The following is a 24,846-nucleotide window of genomic DNA, read 5'->3' as shown; positions in this document are numbered from 1 at the left end:
ACAACTAGGAAAAAAATCTTATGCTATTGTATAAGATAAGATCTATATTCGATGAGATATTTTTCTGTGTGAAAGCAGTCAGTCTTATCCCCCTGTAGCCAGACACGAACCCCATCTTGATTTCCGCCCCCCCCAGAGAGCAAGAGAAAGGCAGTCAGCCTTTGATGCCCTGGGAACACAGGTGTGCTGCCTGTCCCTGACTCTACCATAAACAGAAACCAGACAGTAAATGGGCTAGCTGACCACCCGGGGCCTCCCGTCGCCCTGATGGCTAGTACCAGTAATTGACACGCCTGCACTGTCCCAGAAGAGGAATCTTCGCCCATCATATACCAGAGGTGCCCACTGTCTGCATTTTCCCCAGGTGTGAATTACGCTTTGCACCCTTTGTGGGAAACTTGGTGTTCAAAGCCATTTTTCCTAATTGGCCACTTGAGACCAGGAAGAAGCCTACGTGACCCAAGGGGTATAAAGAGGGTTTAGTAGCCCACCCCATTTGAGCTCCAATCATCTATACCTGCTGGCAGGTACTGATTGTCTCCCGAGGTCTGTGGGACACCCAACCTCGCCCTACTTTTTCCTGAGGGATTGAGAGAAAGACGCTGGCCACGCCAAGTCTGGAACGCAGGGGTGAGAATATATACCTGCTATGTGTCTATTTTGCATGCATTTAATAAGAGCTCAGAGAACCAAAAGGGTTTCATGGTACCTGTAAGTGACTTATTAGTGTAATTTCTGTCCTGTCCTTTGTAGTGGCTGTGTTATCTGTAACACAGCAGTAGCATTTAACAACTAAGTTTACCCTGTAACAATAAAATAGTAACTGTTTAAGCTTTAACCTGACTCCTTCAGTTGCTGTAACAGAACCAAGCACAATTTAAAAGAACTTCAGCCGGTCATAAGGGACTCACTGCCCTGACCGTCGGCTGACATTCCCCCAATGAAAAGAGAGAAACATTATGCTTTAAGCACTGAAAAATTACAGTGAAATAGGTTTCCTTTCTGCTCTTAAATCAGGACTAGGCACTAGATTTTAACATGGCAAAATTTTGGACTAAAGTTTATCAGCCTTTTAGAACTGGCATTACAGTCAGATAGAGAATCAGAAATACTATTTGCAATCTGAGAGCAAATGCACATTTTGATTTTTTCATGCAAGTCCCTAAGACAACATTAACCTAACATAACTTCAAAAAAGAAAGGGTTCAGAATTTATCTGTTAGTTTTGTTTTAATAATCATTTCTAATAACTGTAAACCATTGCTCAATCACTTTTGATTTAAATACATTTTAGTAATGGTGTGATAGTTATCAAACTTCAGCTTCTTACTTTATACAAATTAGGCTAGTCTGCTGTTATTTTTCTGTCATCTAGCCTGTGATTAACACATTAATCAAGCATAGAACAATGGGAAACTGGAAAAGGAATACTGAAAAACAGTTTTATTTATGTTTAATAGCTGAATGGACAGCTCCATAGGCTTCAGAGCCCATGCTGCAACTTTAAAATACCATCTAAGGCTATGTCTACACTGGCAGGTGTAAAGTGCTGGCAGTTACAGTGCTGCTCATGGAATGCAATAGAGAAAATGCTATTGGGTGTCAACACTGACAAGCTACCAGCACATTAGCGTGACTACACTTGTGGTTTGCAGCACAGTTGCGTCACTTGCAGTAACATCCTGGGCAGCTATCCTACCGAGCACCTCTTCCTCTTCTGCTGCAGAGGCTTCTGGGGAGGTGCAGGGCATCCTGGGTCCTATCCCAATGCCCCACAGTGCATCGCTTTGCATCCCAGCAACCCTTGCGCTTCTGTCTGCATTTGGCTTGTATGCTTCCAAATGTACTCTGCTTCCTCTGTGTGTGGAAATGGATCCCCAGCTATTGAGAAAAATACTGATAGATCTCACTAGCACATCACACATGGCAGTTGAGTTATTCCAGAAGCTGTGAAGTGACAATGAGGACTCCAAGCAGCGTTAATATGACATGAAATTTCTTGTGGCATTCATGGAGATGCTGACAACAGTGGAACGTCACTTTTGGGCTCAGGAAACAAGCACTGAGTGATGGGATCAAATCACCATGCAAGCCTGGGATAACGAGCAGTGGCTGCAGAACTTTTGGATCAGGAAAGCCACTTTCCCCGGACTGTGCGCTAAGCTTGCCCCTATCCTGTGACACAAGGACGCACGAACAAGAGCTTCCCTGCGGTCAGTCATCAATCGTTTGGAGTGGGAAAGTCAAACACTGGACTCGCGACTGATGGTCTTGCACACTTCCATTAGCACATCCTGCTCCAAAAGACCATGAATCAGGGCAATGTGCATGAAATCATGGATAGTTTTGAACAGATGGGCTTCCCAAACTACAGAGGAGTGATAGATGGCATGCATAGTCCAATTCTGGTATCTGACCATCTAGCCTCCCAGTATATTAACCACAAGGGGCATTTCTCCATGAGTCTGCAGGCGCTTGCGGATCACTGTCATTGTTTCACAGCAGGCTAGTTTGGAAAGGTGCATGACGCACGCATCTTTTAGAATACTGGCCTGTTCAAGAAGCTACCAGCAGGGACTTCCTTCCTGGACCAGAAGATCACTGTGGGGGAAATGGAAATGAGCAGTGTGATCTTTGAAGACTCTGCTTACGCCTTAGTGCCATGGTTCATGAAACCATACATGGGGAGCCTTGACAGCAGCAAGGAGCGGTTCAATAAAAAGGTGTCTCAGGGTACGTCTACACTGCATTCCTCTTTTGAGAGAGGAATGCAAATGCAGAGGAACGAAATTGCAAACGAAGCACGGATTTGAATTTCCTGTGCTTCGTTAGCTCCCGGACAGGATTATGCTATTTCGAAATACCCTATTTCGAAAAAATAAATGCAGTCTAGACACTGTTATTTTGAAAGAAAACCCTTCTTTCAAAATTACCCTTAAACCTCATTTTATAAGGAGTAAGGGTAATTTTGAAAGAAAGGTTTTCTTTTAAAATAATCATGTCTAGACAGCGTTTCTTTTTTCAAAATAGGGTATTTCGAAATAGCAGCCGGACACGATTATGCAAATGAAGTGCGGGAAATTCAAATCCGCTCTTCATTTGCAATTTCGCTTGGCTGCATTTGCATTCCTCTCTCGAAAGAGGAATGCAGTGCAGACATACCCTCAGATACAGAATGACTGTGAAGTGTGCTTTTGGCCATTTGAAGGCTCTCTGGTGAAGTCTGTACAATAAGCTGGACTTGCCCAATGATAAAATCCCTCCAGTTACCACCATGTGCTGTACCCTCCATATCATCTGTGACGGGAAGGGTGAAAGCTTCACTCAGGCCTGGTCTACATAGCCTGAAGGCAGAGTTTGAACAGCCTGACACCAGGGCTTTTCGAGGAGCACGGCACGAGGTCATAAGGATGAGGGATGTCTTGAGGCAGCCATTTGATGTTGAATGTCAGTAAAAGTTGTTGCTATGCATGGGAGTGCAGTGGCTATCTTGCTAGTGGTTTCTGACATGCACTGGACTTAAAGCCACAGTCACCGTAGCTTTGCTGGGGGTATGCTCTTTCTTTCTTGCTTGCATGTAATGGAATACAGATTTCTTTGAAAACACATGTGAAGCATGAAACAAACATCTGCACTATGAGAGACAGGGAGGAAGAGTGGAGAAGCAGGAGGTAAAAAACACCCTGAGAATTTCACAAGTTTGTATTTGTCCATAGTTCATATGCAGCCCAACTATCCAATATGCTATGGAAAGGAGGCTTCAGTTCATCAAGGCTCAGCTATATGCCGTTTGGCACTGAGTACATTGGCAACAGGTGGTGGTTGAGCTGGCAGATGTGAAGTGTGGCAGATGGCACCTGAGGACAGAGTGGTGCACAAATTGTGTTGATTGGAACAGGGAAGTATACTGGAAAAAGTTTTGGGACACCAGCTGGAGAGGAGGGGGAAATTGTGCAGCTGCTCTATGTGCAGTGCTAGTAGTGCCTCCAGAATGTTCGTTTGCCAGCTGCATCATCCACAGCTTCCGACAGCTGCAAGTGGCTCACCTCTTCGGGGATACAAAACAGCTCCTGAGTGCACGTCTCTAAAGATGCCAAGTCCTCCTCTGACTGAGTCCCTCCTCCCCTTCACACACTGGGCCACAACTTTCTCCTCCTGCCTCGGTCCACTGCTGGATGATCCAAGCCACCGAGGTATTCACATGGGTCTTTGGAGTGGACCTCAAGTATATCATCCAGCTCTTTATAGTACCTGCAGTTTGTCGGTGCAACACTGGAGCGGCAGTTTGCCTCCTGTGCCTTGTAGTAGACATTTTGCAGGGTGTCCTGGTCATGGCCCCTTTCGTAATTCCTATGGCTGGAGCGCAGCTGGGACTGGACTGCCTCCTCTCACCAAACACTGATGAGGTCTAGTACCTCAATATGGCTCCAAGCCAGGGTTCTCCCGGTGCGTGAAGCAAGCATGACCAGCTGGAGAGAGGCCCTGAGAACACACAATGTGTCACCGAGCAAACAAGAAGGGGACTTTCAAATTTCAAAAAGAATGCAAGGGTAGGTCTTGGTTACCTAGTCAGTCACCTGAGCAAGGCAAGAGTTCAAACAGATGACAAGAGAGGCTAGAGGAAGGGTGCCCCACGGTGTCCACTATGGCACCCCAGTGCACTATCCAGAGTGCAGCAAGCTCTTTGCTTCTTGCAGAGGTGGTTTACGTAGAATGCACTAACTGCAGAGCCACTGAGCAATAAGTGTCTTGCCAGGGTGGACACTGAAAATCACAGCACTGGAGGCTGATTTACTGCACAGTAGCTTGCCACGGCAGGCTTGACCTATGAGTAAAAGTGGAAGTTTGAGCCCAACCAGCCGAAGTCTATTGACCTCGGCTGGGACACTTTCTGATGCAGGCTGCGTGGACATACCCTCAGACTTTTAGGTATTTTTTTTTAAAAAAGCGCTCTCAACCAACCCAGAATATTAAGCACATAAAACTTCCATGGGCTATGCAGACATACTCCTAAAGGGTTTACTACAAGTAGGCAAACATTATAGAAAAACCACAGAATGTGCACTGGGCCACTTAACTAAATAAAATAACTGAAGCTCAACCAATGTCTCCATGTCTAAATTATAGTCCTACTGAGTAGACTGATTTTGACTCAGCAGTGGTTTATCTGATAACATGTAATCTTTCAAGTGCTGAATGCAAGCATGCTGACTGCATTCCAATAAAGCTTTTTTGCTTTGAGGCTTCATTTACCTTTATTAGCTTAGAAATGTGCTGCAAGTTTTTCCTACCAATCATTAAATAATTTTCACCTCAGAACAAACTGAAAACGCCACACACCTCAGTCGTAGTCCAAACCTAGTGAATTTTTTTTTGTGTCTGAATTATGGCTTGTACCTCCTCTCTCACGAGAGATCATGAATCATATTTCATGTTGGTATTTATGCTGCATCATCCAATGCTCCCAGTTTCCTCAACAGTATCAAAAATGGAGATTGAGAACACCACATGTAATATTTTTATCATTTCAGACATCTATGAGTACCCCAAGAGAGCTGGGAGGATCACAGAAATGGCTTTTGACTCTCCATTAACACAAGCATCACTGGCTCTGCCCTTCATATTTGTCTCCAATTTCCCCTGAAATTAAAATTTACCTCGGCCTATCTACTCACTGACAGAGTTTTAAAAATGCGAGCAAGGTAGTGAAATTAGAAGTAAATTATTTATGCAACCTTTTGTTTTGCCTGGCAAAGCAGGCTTTCAGATGACCAAATGAGAAAGGGAGAATGCCCCCCGCATATAATGAAGTGGTGAATGGAGAAGAGGAGTTACCCTTTTAATGGCAAGAGTTGCTGGGCTGGTAGCAAAGTGGTCATTGTCCCTTTAAGTCTCCTCCTCCCTAGAAGGTTTGCTTCCCCTGTTCCACATAGGAAACAATAGGAAAAGGCAGACAAGGTCAGCAGGATTACTTACCCCAATCCCACACAGGTGACGAGAGAAAGGGAGAGTATTTATACTCAAAGCTGTGGCAGAAATGCCCCCCCTGGACCAGGCAAGCTTGTGGTGGATGTCCAGTGCAGATACTCCAAAGTGAATGGATTTGGTGATCTCATGAAATGGATTGGTGAAGGACTTTAAAAAGAATGGGTTTAGGGTTCCTATCCTATAACAGGTAACGTGAGGAGTTAACCCCCTTCCTTATAGAACCATCATAGGAGGAGTGTGTCTGGGAGTAACTCTTCATCCCAATAGTTAGTTGGCTGGGACCAGCATGGATAAAGAGGAAGCCCCCTGTGTGTATGGCAAGGATAATGGAATTACTTGCCCTGTACTAGTCTGTCTACCACATATTCCCAGATATTTAGACCACAGCCAATGCCCCCCGTCTTGCTCCTGACATAGCCGGACAAACACAATGTCAGCAGGTGGTTTTGACCTAGAAAGTGCAGCTAGGTTTAACAGGGCACTGATTTTGCATATCAAAATTAACACCCTTTCAATTAGAAGATGGGGCTAACTTTATTTTAAACCCTCAACTGTAGCGTGTCTGTGTCAGGGGAACAGTTTATGATAACTCTTTCAAATTTTTTGAAAGATGCAAAGATTTTCCCATTTTCAAAGTAAAACAAAAAACTTTAGAAAACTTACCTCTGTAATAGAAGAGGCACAGATCAGAAAGCACAAACCATCGTTTCTTCCACAGCTTCATACCAGTACTATCCTACATTAAATCAAAGTGTTCAAGTAAGTATTTTTCAGACTAACAACAATTAATGCCTCATACTGGAAATGCTATCCATTGATTTTCTTATGTAAGAGCACGTTTTATGCACATTTGATTTCTTAACACAATCCTGTCTTCAAATACCAAACTGATTATCTGGAAAGCCTACAGCTGATCTGATTTAAGAATACATGACTTACAAGTCTGGTATTTTAGGAACTTACAGACTACAATTTACACTAAATGGGAATTAAAAAATAAACGTGAACATTTTTAGACGAACTACATGAGCAAATATTTTTAAAGTTATCTTTATCCTTTGTTACTTTTCATATCAAGTGTGTGCCAAACTACTGACACCACCAGTATTCATACATTTAGAGCAAATTTCTGTTCAATAATTTAAAAAAAATAATTCCTAAACCAATTTCATTTGCTTTTATGTATGTAACCAATTTACAGTACATTTCTCAGAATGAATGACTGCCATCATTGATGCAGCGTAAGAAAGATAAAGCATTGCAGTGTGCACATCCTGGTAAAATAAGATTTAATAAATATTTTAATCTACTCCAAGAAGAAAGGTATGTGTGAATTTTGAAAGTATCCTCACGGTAAATGGGGTTTAAAGTGATATTCAAGGATGGTATTGCATTAAAATTCTAACCTTTACATACACTTAAATAAGTATTTTAAAACAATAAAAAGAAGAGTCATCACATTTTTTGCCTCTCTTTTCAGTTTTGCTCCCTTGGTAAAAAACAAGATTACCCAGAGTATAAAACCTACTTTTTCTGAATAATTTTATCTATACTTAGCAACCCTTTGCCACTGAAAGTTTACATAATTAGAATACTTAGCACTTTATGTAAACTTGCATCAGAAATGCTTTACAAGATATTAATGAATTAAGTCTCCAACACTGAGGTATTCACATTGCACAGATAGAGAAACTAGCAAGTAAAGGTCAACTGACTTGCTGAATTAAGGTCACAAACTACATCAAAACTAGAATGCAGGAATCCTGACTAATAGAACTGTGCTTTAGCACAAGGACATCAATTTTAAAGCCTTTAAATGCTTGTAAACAGCATTTTTATTAATCCAACTCAACTGATAGCTATAGGAATTAAGAAGAGTTTCCATGTCATGCCCACAACTGCACTGCTTCTCAAACATGAGGGATTTTCTTTTTTTCTTTCCATCACCAGACCAAGATTCATAAGATTGGAGTTGATGGTTCCGGTATGGCAAATACTTTATTCCTGTAAAGCAGCGTTTCCTAAACTATGGTCCGCAGCGGGAAAAAAATGCCGGGCCTCAGTGTGCCTGGTGGCTGCCGGCCCTTAGGCCGATTCGACCCATTTGGTAGAATCGGGCCACGCACCCCTGCACCCGGAAGTGCCGGCGAGTCACAAGCCGGGCCCTGCTCCAGTGCTATGTGGAGCTGGGTCTCTCCCCAGCTCTGCCTGAAGCAGGCCCCGCCCCTGCGCGTCCTCCTGCCCTGCCCCCTCGGCCCCGGACATCTCTGCCACGCACAGTGCCGCCTGCCGTCCGTGCGCGGCGTTGCACGTGGGCGGGGAGGACGCCCGGGCGTGACGGGGCCTGGCTGGCTCCGGGTTCGGCCTCCGGGGCCTGAGCGCAGACCCCGGCCCCGCAGCATGGAAGGAGAAGGTGGGAACCGGCTCGTGCGGCGGCGGCGAGGAAAGGAGAGGGGGAAGGCACCAAGGGACAGGGGTGCGGGAGAGAGAGACAAACAAATGCCAGGGGGCCAAGTGCAGACCATGAGGGAAAGGGCAGGAGGGGCGGTATCAGTGGGAGGGGGACAGGGTGATGCTGGGAGAGCAGGAGGGGGAAGGGCACTGGAGGGGGAGGTGCTGGGAGAAGGCTTGAAAGAAGGGGTGGGCATGAGGAAAGTCAGGATGGAACAAATTGTGTGTGAGGGCACAGAGGGGCAGGAGGAGTAAGGGGCAGAGACTGGTGAGGGGGTGGATATTAGGGAAAAAGAGGGGAAAAGGAGGCACCAGGAAGGTGCAGGGCTAAGGAAAGGTGCAGGTGCCAGGGGATTCTGGGGTGAGGAGGAGGGGAGAGCTGGCCACCGGAAGCAGAACTGGACAGGGGAATCAGGGCTGGCTGGGGAGATTGGGGGGCTGGTGGAAGCAGGGCTGCCAGGGGGTGTGAGGTTGCGGGCAGGAAGCTGGCCAGGGAATATGTGGGTGGGGTGGGAAAAGTGGCTGCTGGAAGGAGGGCTGGACGCAGGCAGCGGGGTTGGCCAAGGGAGACTGGGAAGAGAAGCGGGGGAGAACTGGCTGCCAGGGAGGGGGTTGGGGAAAGTGGGGCTGGCCAGAGGCGCAGCAAGGGGAGCAGGGGGGAGGAATGAATCGGCCTCCAGGAAGTGGAACTGACCCGACCCCGTTCCTCTCTCCCCCCCACCCACAAAGCATTAGTCTGGCACAGGGATTCTACTGTCATGTAATCCCCCCCCCCCCCCCCCCCACACACACACACCCCGGAGTAGTTGCGAACTATCTGCCTGGTAGACACTCTCATGCAGCCTGGTAGACACACTCATGCAGCCTGAGCCTACCAACTGATACATCTAGTAATAATACAACTTACCTCCTGAGAAAATACCAGACATGTTATATGTCTGGTATTTTCTCAGTTTGTTTTTTATGTGTTTATATTTTTGGGCTGCAAAAAGCAGAACTGAAAAAAAAGGGTTCCAATTAAAGTAAAAAGTTTGGGGAAACCCTTTCTGTCTGTCTTACAGCCCATTTATCCAATCCATATTCCTTAACTTGCTGGCAAGAATATTGTGGGTGACCGTATCAAAAGCTTTGCTAAAGCTGGCACTGGGAGATTTGGGAGGACCAGAAACAACTTATCTGAATATTCATCATTTGATTAATGAATACGCAAATGAACATTACTGGTCCTCCAAAAGTTCGTGAATGGATTTATGGTCCCCGTGGCAAAAAGTTTGGGAACCCCTGCTGTAAAGTGAATTCATTTGCATATGATGTATGTGCAAGCTACTATTTACTTTCTTTTAGCTGAGTGTCATTACACAGCAATTGCTCAGTGTTTTTCAATAATGAAAAAAATAAGAATTGGTTTTACAATCAGATTTGGTAGAAAAAATACAGAATGATTTGAGAATGATGTTGTGTGTAATGATCTTATACATCTCAAGATTCAAATTACTATTTTCTCTAACTAAATAGAACAGGAATGCTATTACTAGATAATTTATCAGATAATCAAAACTGAAGATTTCATATTATACGCAGATAGCACTCCAAATCACTCAAATCAGCTGAGTTGGGTCACTATCATTGCAATTAAGTAAACAGCACAGAAATCTATAGCATCTGCTTACCATCTGAAACCACCATTGAAATGTTAAAATAATTTTGTCCATATGCCACTCCCCCATTTGAGTTTATCTGCTGTAGTCTTTTCGTTTGTTAACCCATTAAAGAGGAGACGGGTAGGGGGGCTGCTCCAGCCAGCTGAGTTGCAGCAGTCCCCTGCACCCGCCACGGACAGGGGCTGCTCCTGACAATCGGAGCAGCCCCTGCCTGCGATACAAGACTGTTTGCAGTGGGGCCCTTGGAGGGGAGCTGCTCCAGCTCCAACCAGTTAACCTTTCACATCCCTAATACTAACCTGACAAGACATTACATGTATCTGAAAAAAATGTGTGTTAAGTAAGAGGAACTACCCCTAGTCCTGAGCATTCCAATAAGAAAAGTTTATCAACAAAAGTGTATCTTCCTGTAAAAACAAATTGCAAAGACATAGCTCTGGATAAAAAAGGAGAGGTTACTCACCACTACAATAATTTGAGTTTTCAAAATGTTTTGCTGCTTTGTATTCTCCTCTGAAAGATGTAAGCATGTTCATGTACTCTCAACTGGAGATTATAAAAAGCCAAAATCTCAAAGAAGTGCCTTGTGCTCCCAGGTAAGGTCATATAAGGTGTGAACCCACCAACAAATCTAGTTCCTCCTTTACCACAAAGCCAGAAAGTCTCCGCAATAGAAGAGAAGATGGACAAGATGTGGGGCATCCAAAGGGAACAAAAGATCTCAAAGAACTCAAGTTATTCTACAGGCAAGTAACTGGGTCAAGTATGCATCTTATACTTCTCTGTAGCAGATTCCCAAGCAGTTTCTCAGCACTGCAACAAGTGCTGTGGAGGCAAACCAGACAATTCAGAGGCAGTGAAGATACTATTAGGTCAGGACAGAGATGTGATGGTGTAATGTATGGTAAATGTGAATGGAGAACCAGACTGTTGCCCTGAAGATTCCCAATACGGGGACAGCCCTACAGAGGACTACAGAAGTGGACTGAGCCCTAATGACACCATATGCTCCTTTGGAGCGGAAGAGATGACATTCTACATTGCTTGAAGCTGCAAAGAGGTCTACCTTGGGGAGGCCTCAGATCTGGCAAATGCTGAGGAAAATGAAGCTGTTGAGCTTCCCATACATGGTCTTGATGGACGGTTCTGCTCAGGGAGTCTGACTATTTTGAAGACCTGGTTGGTAAATCTCCATGATGGAAAAGCACCAGTACCACAGTCTTAGTAATTCTGTGCCAAAAGACTGGGATTCTGCTCCCCGGTGGAGTTTTTGTAGTACACGCTTACTGTTGTCTATCACTACCCTTGAAGAGTGCCCTGAAAGGAAGTGCTAATACACAGACTGCTATTAGTTCCAGGATATTAATGTGGAGCAATGTCTCTTGTGAGAACACACTGTCCTCTGCTGTGGCACCAGGGAAGAAGTGTCCCTCATAAGTGGTTTCTAGAGTGTTGAATGTGAAAATTGAGTTCCAACAAAGACCTTTAGTGGGTTTTTCCACCACCTGAAAGAGTCTACTGCTTACACAGGTATAATGACTGGTTAAGAAAGACTGTCTGAGGTGTACGTAGTACTTAGCCATGCCTGAAGGCACCTTAGATGCAGGCTTGCATGCAGTGTAATCAACAAGACAGCCAACACATGGCCCTGCAGTTGCAGGCAGATTCTTGCAATAACTAGGGGCTGTGCTGTAAAGATAGTCTGGACACATGGGCTGTGTCTACATTGGCATCCCTTTCCGGAAAAGGGATGCTAATGAGACATCGCAATTGCAAATCCGCGGGGGATTTAAATATCCCCCGCGGCATTTGCATTTACATGGCTGCCGCTTTTTTCCGGCTTGGGGATAAGCCGGAGAAAAGCGCCAGTCTAGACGTGATTCTCCGGAAAATAAAGCCTTTTCCAGAGGATCTTTTATTCCTACTTTCAAGGAAAAAGGCTTTATTTTCCGGAGAATCACGTCTAGACTGGCGCTTTTCTCCGGCTTATCCCCAAGCCGGAAAAAAGCGGCAGCCATGTAAATGCAAATGCCGCGGGGGATATTTAAATCCCCCGCGGATTTGCAGTTGCGATGTGTCTCATTAGCATCCCTTTTCCGGAAAGGGATGCCAATGTAGACACAGCCATGAAGAATCTGTTCTTATGTAGGAAAGCCCAAGCAAGTAGGGAATCTAGCATGGGCCCAATAACATCTATTTGCATGGCTGGTATTAACAGACTTTATTACAGTGACAGAGACAGATATAGGGTTCAGACCTTGGTTGCCAATTGAATCTCTTTGGCAGGAGTGGCCTCAGAGGAGATGTTGTCTAGATATGGAAAGTTGTAATGCCAAATTGACAAAAGCATATCACTACTGCTGAGGGGAACTTTGAGAAGGCTTCATGGCTGTGGAGATCCAAGAGGGAAAGTCACTATTTTGGTCATGTTCTGAGCCTGTGAAAAAATGCAGAACACACCTGTAGAAGGGATGAGCAGCCACATGAAAGTAAAGTCTTCGAGATCCAGGGAGACAAACCAGTCCCCCTGACCTAGTAATAGGACTATGGTAGCTACCATGAACAATCAGAAGTACTTCTATAGGAGACAAGTGTCGAGTTATTGGCTTCCAGCTGCCTCCTCTTCTGGAATCCAGGAGGTATTTGGAGTAAAACCCTCTTCTGACAAATTCAGGGGAACCTGCTTAATTACTTCCCTGTTTTAGGATATCTTCACAAGAAGGATCCCTGAAAAGGAATAGACAGGATAGAATGGAAATGGACAGAGTATCCACTAGTGACCATCTTTAAGATCCACTTGTTTGAGCTGATGAGCTGCTTGAAAGATGACAGAATTGCACAGAAAATTCAGAGAATAAGTTGTCTGAAGACCTTGGCCAGGTTGTCAAACTGGTAATTTGAAGATGCAGGCTGGATAGTTCTGGAGAACGGTGGTCCTTATTTCTAGGGATCTGATGTCCTGTAGTGGGCTTTGTAGATCTAGCATTAATCTGGTGCAAGTGCTACTGATATGATTGAGTATTTTGATGCATAAGACTTGCCAAAGCATCTATTTGTTGCAGGCCAATATATTCTCAGCAGGCAAAACGTTGCCCTTGAGTCTTTTAAGAGAATGATGTGAGAAGTTCATGTTGCCACTAAAGAGTATTTTACACCTCTCTCAGGAAGCCAAAAGATAGGAGTTAAGATGCTCGCTACATAACTACAGCAGTGGCTAAGGCCTGTGAAATTGTGTTGACAGCATCAAGAGCAGCTCTGGCAATCAACTGACCCTCTTAAATAAGGACTTAACTTTGCTCCCTATGGTTTTGTGGTAATTCAATAATATTAGTGAACAGAGTAGGTTTGGTACTAATGGCAATTGGAAGTCTTGGCTATTTGAACTCTGGGACAAGAGTATTGGCATTATGACTTACCCCTCCTTTTAGAATCTTTGGATGGAGAAATAGATTTTCTTCTTTTTAAAGTTTCAAGCTCCAGAACCAACCTTTGAATTCCTGAAGTCACCAACACAGCCTGAAACGCTGAGGACAATGTTCTGGGAACCGGGGAATGGATGAGGAGCGGATGGACACAACAGATCACATCACAGCTAAAATGTTTTCTACTGAAAGGAGAGTCACTCTAGTCCTGGGGGAATATTGCACTTGTTGCATTTGGAGTCATAGTAAAATTGCAGAATTTCCTAAAGACTGACTCTAGCTTCTCATTCCTTATAAGATCCGCCTTTAAAATCAAGTGGACTTTACACTGCAATAGGACATGAGTTGCTCTGAGACATTCAAAATACCCTAACTATAGGGAAAAGACCTGTGGCAGGTCTGGGCTGGATTCAAATGCAGAGGTCTAATGCATAAAACAGAGAAATGCCATAAGCCACAATGGGGAAGGAGGCTTAGGAACTCTCCAAACACGAGCTGTGCTACCATTAAGAAAATAACTATGCAAAATAAAAACTAACTAAACAAACAAAAACAACAAAGAAAAAGCAAATGAAAGCAGCAGATTGTTCTGTTTAAAGCCACAGATAGTTTAGAAGGAACAGGAGTGGCAGTGAGACTGCGATTCCTTTTATATACTTGTGTGAGGGCACGAAGGACTGCTCTCTTTGGTACACCCTATGGGTGCTGCTTTTTGAAAACTCCAGTCAAGAGAGTACAGGTGTGCACACATCCTATTGTGGACATCTACTCAAAGGAGTATTACAGAGTGGAAAAGAGGAAAATAAATTCACTTTCAGAAACAAGAAATTACAGTATACACCGACCACATCTAGATGCACTGTTCTTTGAATTACCTGGTTAATATTTACCACTCATTGCACTGAAATATTCTGACTATACCACTTGATTCTCAGTTGGTCCTAATGTACCTCAGAATAAAAACTCATCCAGGAATTTATTGAAAATTTTACCAATTTTCCCACCAATTATTTGATTACATGTCTGTGACACTAGATATATTCAGGATGTTTTAATGGCTTTTTTTTAATACTACCTTCATGTGATTCTATTGGCCATTAATAAGCTCTAGGGTAAATGACTTTGCTGAGCCTATGTGTACAGAAGAAATTAAGTGGAGGGGAGCGGATGGTGGAACACTTGGGGAAGAGACAGGATGGCCTTGGAGCCCCACAGCCAGGGGTCAGAAGCACCGTCGTGCAGCCACAAGGCTATAATCTCAGTCTCCAGCCACAGCCCGTGGACATTACTGGGTGATGCTTACCAGGTAATGGTTAACTAGTGCCCGGGATCAGTTCCCGGCCTGCAGTCTGCCATAGGCAAACAGCTACTTCAGCCCTGCTGGGTCCCTTGGCAGGCTGGGAGCCCCATGTGGGGCTGGGAGCAGGGAATCCCACTGACTGAGGGCTGCTCCAACCAGGCTGGAGCTGTCTCCCGGCCAGGATCCCACTTAACTGATTAACTGATTAAATGGGATTTTGCATCCATAATATCAGCACAAAACAGGACTCATGAAAAGTCAGCTGTAAGAACTCAAGATTCAGTAAAACTGAAGAAGCAATTAGCAATTTAAAAATAAGACAATGACAATTATTCAAGAAAAAAACACCTACAAACTGAGAGCAATGAAATTTTGAAGTCACAGTTAATTGCATTAATGCGTAAATATTAGGAGTGTCAAGTGTTTAAAAAATTAAACATGATAATGACTCTGACCTAGCCCTGGACACTGTGCAGTAAGTCCTGTCCTCTCCAGGCCATCCGGTACTATCAGCTGAGCCCAGCACAGGATCAGAGCCACCAGATGGGTCTTCCCCAGTTCCACTCCCTATCCCACAGTGATTTACCTTTCTGCCAGCTTCCCTGGGCACCTGAAATATACTGCAGGGGAGGGCAGAAATGAATGCTCTCATGTTTTCCCTTTGCTTCTCCATCAGAAAGTCATTTTTCTGTGGGGGAAGCAATGAAATATGCAGGGAATAAATTCAGTACACGCACTGCAAAATAATAAATATTTCTTACAAATAATTGTATTTCTTCTTATAATATGTATCTATGAGTTTGAATATTTTGTATGGGAGTTAGGCTATTCATTCCACCAAAAATATATTTTTAGTCCAATATATATTTTTTTACCTAAGATGTTAAACTGGCCATAAATTAAGAAGTGAAATTAGAACAAATTCAAAAGCAAGTCATAAAGAAAACATAGAAAGCTCACATTACCAAACCTTATGGTCCTTTAGTCTGCAAAGGATGGATAAAAGTATAGACTAGAAGAAAATCTAAGTATTGGGGGGAGGGGGGGAAGCCACTGCCACTCCAAATCAAGATCAGCCAGTGCTTGAGGTAGTTAAATTATTAATGCTTTAGTCATCTATCTAAAAAGTGTACAGACAAATTATTATAGGCCATTTTTCCCCCATCAGTCAACTGGAATGTGCTTGGCAATTGTGGTTCCAATACTTAGTTTCATAACTTCCCCATCCCCCAATACCTCTATTTTCACTTAAAATCACCAGTTTGTTTTCTGGTTGTTCTTGATAGCACCCTCCATATGCCACAGGTTTTCTTGTGTAGGAGCTAATAGTACTGAACTGCTGATTGCAAGAATGCACAACACATAAGGAGATTCTCAAAAGTATAAATTGCAATTAACTTTCAATAGGAGTTGCTATTTACACTTTTAAAAACCTTCCCTTCGTATACATTAGTAACTAAAAAAAAATCTCAAATCACTCAATATATCTATATTTTACCAATATTCAAGCCAAAAATTATCCCTGAATAATAAATATCAAAATATTTGATCAGTCACTCTTGCCCCATCTTCCCAGAGAAGTATTTAGTCTTCCATCCATCCCTGATACGTACTTGCCAGGCTGACACCAATCTCCCAAATTCTTTCAGATATTACAGATCTCTGAATGTATAACATTTTCCCTCTCTCCTCTTGTGCTTCTGAAGGGAATACAGAAAGTAAACCACTATTCCTACACTTGCTAGCTGCTTTTATTAATTTTCAGCATGTCTTTTAATCAGTAGGTGATATGAGTTAATGAAAGGCAACACACATGCATCAGAAAAAGTTACCACCTCCACTTCAATGTTTCACATAAACTACTGTCTATCATGCAATAATAATAAACAGGAAAAAAAATGTTAATACCTGCTTGTAAAGCCACCCCCGTCTGATGACTGGTGCATTAGGATTCCTCTTTATTGAGTTTGATCTCTTTCCAAAATTATGAACCTTCTTTGAAGATCGTGATGTCTAAATGGAATCAACATGTTAGAAAATGCACCATCAGTGTCTATTAATGCTAGGAAATTGTTATACTTTTTTTCCTCTAACCATGTTCCTCCTTGAGAATTGCAGGATATTGCTTTGTTCCTTTTCAGACAAATACATACTGTAATTGTCATGCTGGTTCTGCTGGCTATAGGATTTCACTAAATTTTCTGCAGTCAGAAAGAAATCCCAGTGCATAACAAGAACATTGTAAACAGAGATTTAATAGCATTTTTTAAAAACAAAAACTCAGCACACTCTGTTCTAAGACAGGGTTTGAAGAACACTTACAAGAAAATACAAGCACTAACAGAGAATTAAAACTATGATAGATGTCAATTAGGAAAAGCTGCTCCAGCGCAACACCTTGGTGGGAAAAGCCCAGCTTTATTCTGCTCCTAGCAAAGCCAGGTCACTGGGAAAGAGGCCAGATTTCTATTACAGTGCAATCTCTGGCTTCTGATTGAGACTTTTGTACCCTCTTCTGGTAAAAAAAAACCCTTTCATTCTGTCCTCTCCTCACAATCTTCCTGTTCATTTTCACTTGCTTGCTACAAAAGGGAAAAAGATCTTCACTACTCTACCTCTTGATGTTTTGGTTCTCCTTCTCATGTAATTCCAGCATTCAATTCCGATGCTGCATATGTTTTTTTTCCCCAAGCTGCTACAGAATGAAATGAAAGTGATTCTTGGTAATTTAGAAGAACAGCTGTGAAACTAACCACAGTCCTGTTCTTTTCATTCTTCTGCCTCAAAGGAATGAGTAGCAGCAGACGCACTAGAGGGGTTTACCATATCTTGAATACCACTTGGCATCACTTTCCATTTAACTTTCATTTGGAAAGTTAGTGTTGCAAAAAGATGGAAGCCTTTTTAAAAAAATATGTCAGTTTAATTTCTGCAAAAATTAAGGACTTTGTGGTCAGTACATTGACAGGGAAAGTTTCCCTTTTATCAAGAGCATGGGACTAGGAAACAAATGTCCTAGGTTCTATTCCTGTCTCTGCTACAAACTTACTGCTTAATTTTGGACGAGTCATACAACTTCTGCACCTCAGCTTAATCTAAGTGCTTGTATCCACTAGGCTGGGGATTGATGCTGCAGCAATTGATCCATCAGCCGTCGATTTATCGTGTCTGCTTAGATCCAATACATTGATCTCTGAGTGCTCTCCAGTCAATGCTGGTACTCCTCCAAGACTAGAAGAATAGCCCACATCGACCTTGATACACACAAGACACTGTAGTAAATATGTCGACTTCAGCTAAGCAAATAGTAGATTGATTATAATTTGTTGGGGGAAGTCAACATGGTTTCTGGAAAGGGAAATCATGCCTTACTAATCTGCTAGAGTTCTTTGTCAACAAATGTGGGCAAGGGGATCCAGTGGATATCATATACTTAGATTTTCAGAAAGCCTTTGACAAGGTCCCTCCCCAAAGGTTCTTAAGTAAATAAGTTGTCATGGGATAAGAAGGACGGTCCTTTTGTGGATTGATAACTTGCTAAAAGACAGGAAACAAAGGGTAGGAATAAATGGTAACTTTTCCAACTAGAGAGAACTAACTAGCGGGGTTCCCCCCCACAGGGTCTTGTTCAGGTACCAATCCTATTCAACTTATTTATAAATGATCTAAAGGGGTAAACTGTGAGGTGGCAAAATTTGCATATGATACCAAAGTGCTCAAAATAGTTAAGATCAAAGCAGACTGAGAAGAGCTTCAAAAAGATCTCACCAAACTAAGTGATTGGGCAACAAAATGGCAAATGAAATTTAATGTTGATAAATGTAAAGTAATGCACATTGGAAAAAATAATCCCAACTGTACATACAATATGATTGGGACTAATTTGGCTACAACCACTCAAGAGAGAGATCTTGGAGGCATTGTGGATAGTTCTCTGAAAACATCCACTCAGTGGGCAGTGGCAGTCAAAAAAGCAAATAGAATGTTAGGAGTCATTTAAAAAGAGATAGAGAGTAAGACAGAAAATATCTTATTGCCTCTATATAAAACCATGATATGCCCACATCTTGAATACTACGTACAGATGTGGTCACCTCATTCCGAAAAAAGATATATTGGCATTGGAAAAGGTTCAGAAAAGGGCAACTAAAATGATTAGGGGTTTGGAACAGGGCCATATGAAGAGAGATTAAAAAGACTTTTCAGCTTAAAAAGAGGAGATTAAGGGGGAAGGGATATGACAGAGGTCTATAAAATCATGACTGGTATGGAAAAAGTGAATAAGGAAAAGTTATTTACTTATTCCCACAATATAAGAACTAGGGGTCACCAAATGAAATTAAAAAGTAGCAGGTTTAAAACAAACAAAAGGAAGTTTTTCTTCACTCAACACAGTCAACCAGTGGAACTCTTTGCCAGAGGATGCTGTGAAGGCTAGAACTTTAACAGGGTTTAAAAAAGAGCTAGATAAATTCATGGAGCTTAGGTCCATCAATGGCCATTAGCCAGGAGGGGTAGGAATGGTATTCCTAGCCTCTGTTTCTCTGGAGGTGGGTGGCAAGGAAGCGGGGGGGGGGGGGGGGGGGGGGAGATCACTTGAGGATTATGTGTTGTCAGCTCTCCCTCTGGGGCATCTGTTATTGGCCACTGTCAGCAGACAGGATACTGGGCTAAATGGACCTTTGGTCTGACCCAGTATGGCCATTCTTATATATGTAGGATCAATGGTGCGGGTTAATATAGACAGGGCCTAATACTGATGACATATTTACAACTTCAAAGGAGAATTTTAAAGCTGTAATTAAGGGTTGTCAGGAGCGTTAAGATACTCTGATATAATACTATTATTGCTTTTCATATCTACTTGTGGTCTACAACAGCTCTAACCTAGAAAAACAATTGCACAAGTTTTGAGGAAATGACAAATGTGAAAAGTATACAAAGACATGACACAGCCAACACAAATGCTGAACACAGGTAGTTATGGCTTTGCTCTCAAAAACAACTGGCTGTCTTAGTAATAGCATATGATAGCTCTTTGCATAAATTAAGCAGTGGGAGCAGAGTCACCATTTAGATATTACAGATCAACAACAGAGCACTGAGTTCTCTCTCAGACTAGGAACCAATACAATAAGAGATAAATACGATTTCAATTGGAATTGACTGTCAGAAGAATACACATTTCAATGTGCCCACTGCATGTAATGATTGAATTTCATCGCTGCCCGTAACAGAATATTTCCCATATAAACAGCAGGCAATATTAAGACACTAGCACCAAAAACATAGGAGATGAGGGAGAAAAACAATTTTTAATTTTAATACAAATTTCAAAAGGAAGAGACTTTTTTCTGAAACTGATGTTTGTTTCCTTGGAAGCATCTAATGATTATTTCGCTACCAAGTTTGTAAACTGAAAAGTTTTCATCTGAAAACATCCACTCAGTGTGCAATAGCAGTCAAAAAAAGCAAACAGAAAAATAGGAATAATTAAAAAAAGGGATAAAAAAATATGACAGAAAATGTCATATTGCCTCTATATAAAACCATGATACACCCACATCTTGAATACTATGTACAGATATGTTCACCTCATCTCAAAAAAATATATTGGCATTGGAAAAGGTTCAGAAAAGGGCAACAAAATTTATTGGAGTTTGGATTTATTGGGGTTTCCATGTGTGGAGACTGAAAAGACTTGGACTTTTCAGCCTAGAAAAAAGGAGACTAAGGGGGGGATATGATAGAGGTCTATAAAATCATTACTGGTGTGGAAAAAGTGAATAAGGAAAAGTCATTTCTTTATTCCCACAATATAAGAACCAGGGGTCACCAAATGAAATTAATAGGCATCAGGTTTAAAACAAACAAAAGGAAGTTTTTCTTCACTCAGCAAAGTCAACCTCTAGGACACCTTGCCAGAGGATGTGGTGAAGGCTAGGACGAACAGGGTTCAAAAAAGAGCTAGATAGATTCAGGCAGGTTAGGTCCATGGGGTAGGAATGGTATTCCTAGCCTCTGTTTCTCTGGAGGTGGGTAACAGCGGAGGGATCACGTGAGGATTACTTGTTGTGATCTGAGTATCTGGTATCGGCCACTGTCGGCAGACAGGATCCTGGGATGGATAGACAGTTGTTCTGACCCAGCATGGCCATTTTTATGTTCTTAACCATAGATTATTAAAAATTCTGTAGTGTCAGAATGCACTTTTAATTAAAAACCTTGTTGAACTGAACAGGACATTTGGATTAGTTTTCAAAGGAACATTTCACGTAACACTGCATACTGTTTTTTACCTTAATATGCAGCTTTTGTGAACCTTATTCTGTGAACAACAGCATAATGTCTTAATAAAGATTTTTGGAGTATAAAACCCTTTTTTTATTTTAAGGGGTTGACATAAGCCCACAAGATGAAAAGCAAGAGTGAAGAGGCAGTTTTAAATTCATCTGGAAGACAACAGCTGAAGAAAATCTGATTTAGGAAACAAGCTAAACTCATATTAAATATAACACAATTCAAAACAAAAGTCAAGAGGGTAATAAGGCTCAATATTTTAGTCTGAAAAACTCAATCCACCTTCAGGAGAATTCAGCAAATAAAGCTATACAAATAATGAAACCATTTCAATTCTAACAATTGTTTTCACAAACATTTCCCCATGCCCCACTAAAGAGATGATTACTAAAGCGGGGGGGGGGGGGGGATTTTCACTGAAATGACTTATTTTTGGCTAAAAATGTAGTTTTGATTTGCCTAAACTCTGAAAATTTGATAAGTTTGTCAAATAGTTTCAATCAAAAAAAATCACAGGGGAGACTTTGATGTAATTCACAAAATGGATAGAAAGTGTTTTAATCCCTCCTTTTGTAGCTGTTTCAGTCTGCATTCTGATTAATCCCTGGCCCAGCAGAAGTGAGAATGACACTATACACCATGGGTGGAAAGAGGACAAGGAGTGATAGGGCATTCACCTGGAAGATAAGTTGTTGATCCAATTATTATCTTTTATACACCATAGAAAAGTTTCAGCAGAAGAAAGATACCCTCTCAGAATACCCAATATTCAACGAATACGGAATTCCCTTGCAATGAGACAGACAAGTTAAAATCCCTTTCCACAGCAAGCAGATAGGGAAGTTTAACCTGCATCTCTCACATCGTAAGTAAATGCTGGTTTAAAGGCTGAAAATGAGGCAGAAACTCCAATACCAACAACAGTCATTTGTGAATCTAGCCCTTCCTTTCCTCTCCTTGTAAAAGGCAGTCAGAAATGAAATTTTTTTTTTTGAAAAAACAGCTATTTCATAGAATCATAGAACATTAGGACAGGAAGGGACCTTGAGTCCAGTCCCCTACCCCCATAGCAGGACCAAATACTGTCTAGACCATCTCTGATAGACATTTATCTAACCTATTGTTAAATATCTCCAGAGATGGGGATTCCACAACCACCCTGGGCAATTTATTCCAGTGTTTGACTACCCTGACAGTTAGGAACCTTTTCCTAATGTCCAACCTAAACCTCCCTTGCTGCAGTTTAAGCCCATTGCTTCTTGTTCTATCCTCAGAGGCCAAGATGAACAAGTTTTCTCCCTCTTCCTTATGACACCTTTTAAATACCTGAAAACAGCTATCATGTCCCCCCTCAGTCTTCGCTTTTCACAACTAAACAAACCCAATTCTTTCAGCCTTCCTTCATAGGTCATGTTCTCCAGCCCTTTAATCATTCTTGATGCTCTTCTCTGGACCCTCTCCAATTTCTCCACATCTTTCTTGAAATGCAGTGCCCAGAACTTGACATAATACTCCAGCTGAGGCCTAACCAGCTCAGAGTAAAGCAGAAGAATGACTTCTCGTGTCTTGCTCACAACACACCTGTTAATGCAGCCCAGAGTCATATTTGCTTTTTTTGCAACAGCATCACACTGCTGATTCTCATTCAGCTTGTGGTCCATTATAACCCCTAGATCCCTTTCTGCCATATTCCTTCCTAGACAGTTGCTTCCCATTCTGTATGTGTGAAACTGATTGTTCCTTCCTTTACATTTGTTTTTATTAAACTTCATCCTGTTTACTTCAGACCATTTCTCCAATTTGTCCAGATCATTTTGAATTATGACCCTATCCTCCAGAGCAGTCACAACCCCTCCCAGCTTGGTATCATCTGCAAACTTAATAAACATACTTTCTATGCCAATATCTAAATCATTGAAGAAGATATTGAACAGAGCCGTCCCAAAACAGACCTCTGCGGAACCCCATTAAGTTATAACTTTCCAGTAGGATTGTGAACCATTAATAACTACTCTCTGAGTATGGTTATCCAGCCAGTTATGCACCCACCTTATAGTAGCTCCATCTACTGTATTTGCCTAGTTTATTGATAAGAATATCATGCGAGACCGTATCAAACTCCTTACTAAAGCCTAGGTATACCACATCCACCGCTTCTCCCTTATCCACAAGGCTCGTTATCCTATCAAAGAAAGCTATCAGATTGGTTTGACATGATTTATTCTTAACTAATCCATGCTGTCTGTTCCCTATCACCTTGCCACCTTCCAAGTGTTTACAGATGATTTCCTTAATTATTTGCTCCATTATCTTCCCTGGAACAGAAGTTAAACTAACTGGTCTGTAGTTTCCTGGGTTGTTCTTATTTCCCTTTTTATAAATGGGCACTATATTTAAGCTTTTCCAGTCTTCTGCAATCTCTCCTGTCTCCCATGATTTTCCAAAGATGATAGCTAGAGGCTCAGATACCTCCTCTATCAGCTTTTTGAGTATTCTAGGATGCATTTCATCAGGCCCTGGTGACTTGCGGGCATCTAACTTTTATAGGTGATTTTTAACTTGCTCTTTTTTTATTTTATCTTCTAAACCTACTCCCTTCCCACTAGCATTCACTATGTTAGTCATTCCTTCAGACTTCTCGGTGAAGACCGAAACAAAGAAGTCATTAAGCATCTCTGCCATTTTTAAGTTTCCTGTTACTGTTTCTCCGTCCTCACTGACCAGTGGGCTTACCCTGCCCTTGGTCTTCCTCTTGCGTCTAATGTATTTATAAAAAGTCATCTTGTTTCCCTTTATTCCCATAGCTAGTTTGAGCTCATTTTGTGCCTTTGCCTTTCTAATCTTGCACCTGCATTCATGTGTTGTTTGCCTATATTCATCCTTTGTAATTTGTCCTACTTTCCATTTTTTATTAGACTCCTTTTTTATTTTCAGATCATGCAAGATCTCGTGGTTAAGCCAAGGCGGTCTTTTGCCATATTTTCTATCTTTCCGACACAGCGGAATAGCTTGCTTTTGGGCCCTTAACAATGTCCCTTTGAAAAATTGCCAACTCTCCTCAGTTGTTTTTCCCTTCGGTCTTGATTCCCATGGGACCTTACCTATCAGCTCTCTGAGCTTACCAAAATCTGCCTTCCCGAAATCCATTGTCCATTTATCTAGCATTACTAATTTTTCATCAAAATCCTTCAACATTTTCTAGTATGCAGTATACAAACAAAACGGTCTCTGCGTGTTCTAAGAACGAATGATGCAACTCTCATATCCACTCTATCATTTGATATAACAGAGAGTAAGACCCACAAATTCCTTTTTGTTTGCAAATTGTCAATGCATCCAAATGCTGCTGACAATAATAGTAATTTCAACTCCTCACACTGATTCATGTCACAAATGCACATCCTTCGGTTTAGTAACCAAGTACAACACACTTCAACATGCATCTTACAGGCTCATACAGTTTATTAACTGAAAAAAACACTTCAGTTAACAGTGCATTGCTTGAGTTTCCCAATACTAGTTAATAAACAGAACACTCTAGATACTTGTAAAATTTTATTTTCTACTGTCCAATAACAATCTCAGCTCATGCACAGGAGTTCTAGAGCAGGGGTGAGGAACCTAAGGCCTGAGGACTGGATGAAGCCCCTAGGTCGCCTGGATATGGCCCATCAGGCTTAGGGCTCCCCCCAGCATTGGAGAGTCCATGCTGGCACTCCAGGCC

General features: G+C 42.1%; 1 protein-coding gene across 10 annotated transcripts in view; it reads right to left on the bottom strand.

Moving 5' to 3' along the window:
• The window catches only part of PLEKHA5 (pleckstrin homology domain containing A5), a 241,995-nt gene that overhangs the window by 87,854 nt on the left and 129,295 nt on the right, over positions 1 to 24,846 (bottom strand). For all 10 annotated transcript variants that reach the window (XM_075897802.1, XM_075897759.1, XM_075897764.1 and 7 more), the window contains 2 exons: positions 16,731 to 16,835; positions 6,652 to 6,724 (listed from right to left, as the gene is read on the bottom strand). In XM_075897802.1, coding sequence (XP_075753917.1) covers positions 6,652 to 6,724; positions 16,731 to 16,835 — 178 coding nt within the window. The remainder of the gene's footprint in view (positions 1 to 6,651; positions 6,725 to 16,730; positions 16,836 to 24,846) is intronic.

Source organism: Pelodiscus sinensis, chromosome 1 (assembly GCF_049634645.1).
Source record: "Pelodiscus sinensis isolate JC-2024 chromosome 1, ASM4963464v1, whole genome shotgun sequence".
Classification (NCBI taxonomy): Eukaryota; Metazoa; Chordata; order Testudines; family Trionychidae; genus Pelodiscus; species Pelodiscus sinensis.
The sequence above is the reverse complement of the archived record's forward strand: the minus strand, read 5'-3'. Positions and strand labels throughout refer to the sequence as shown.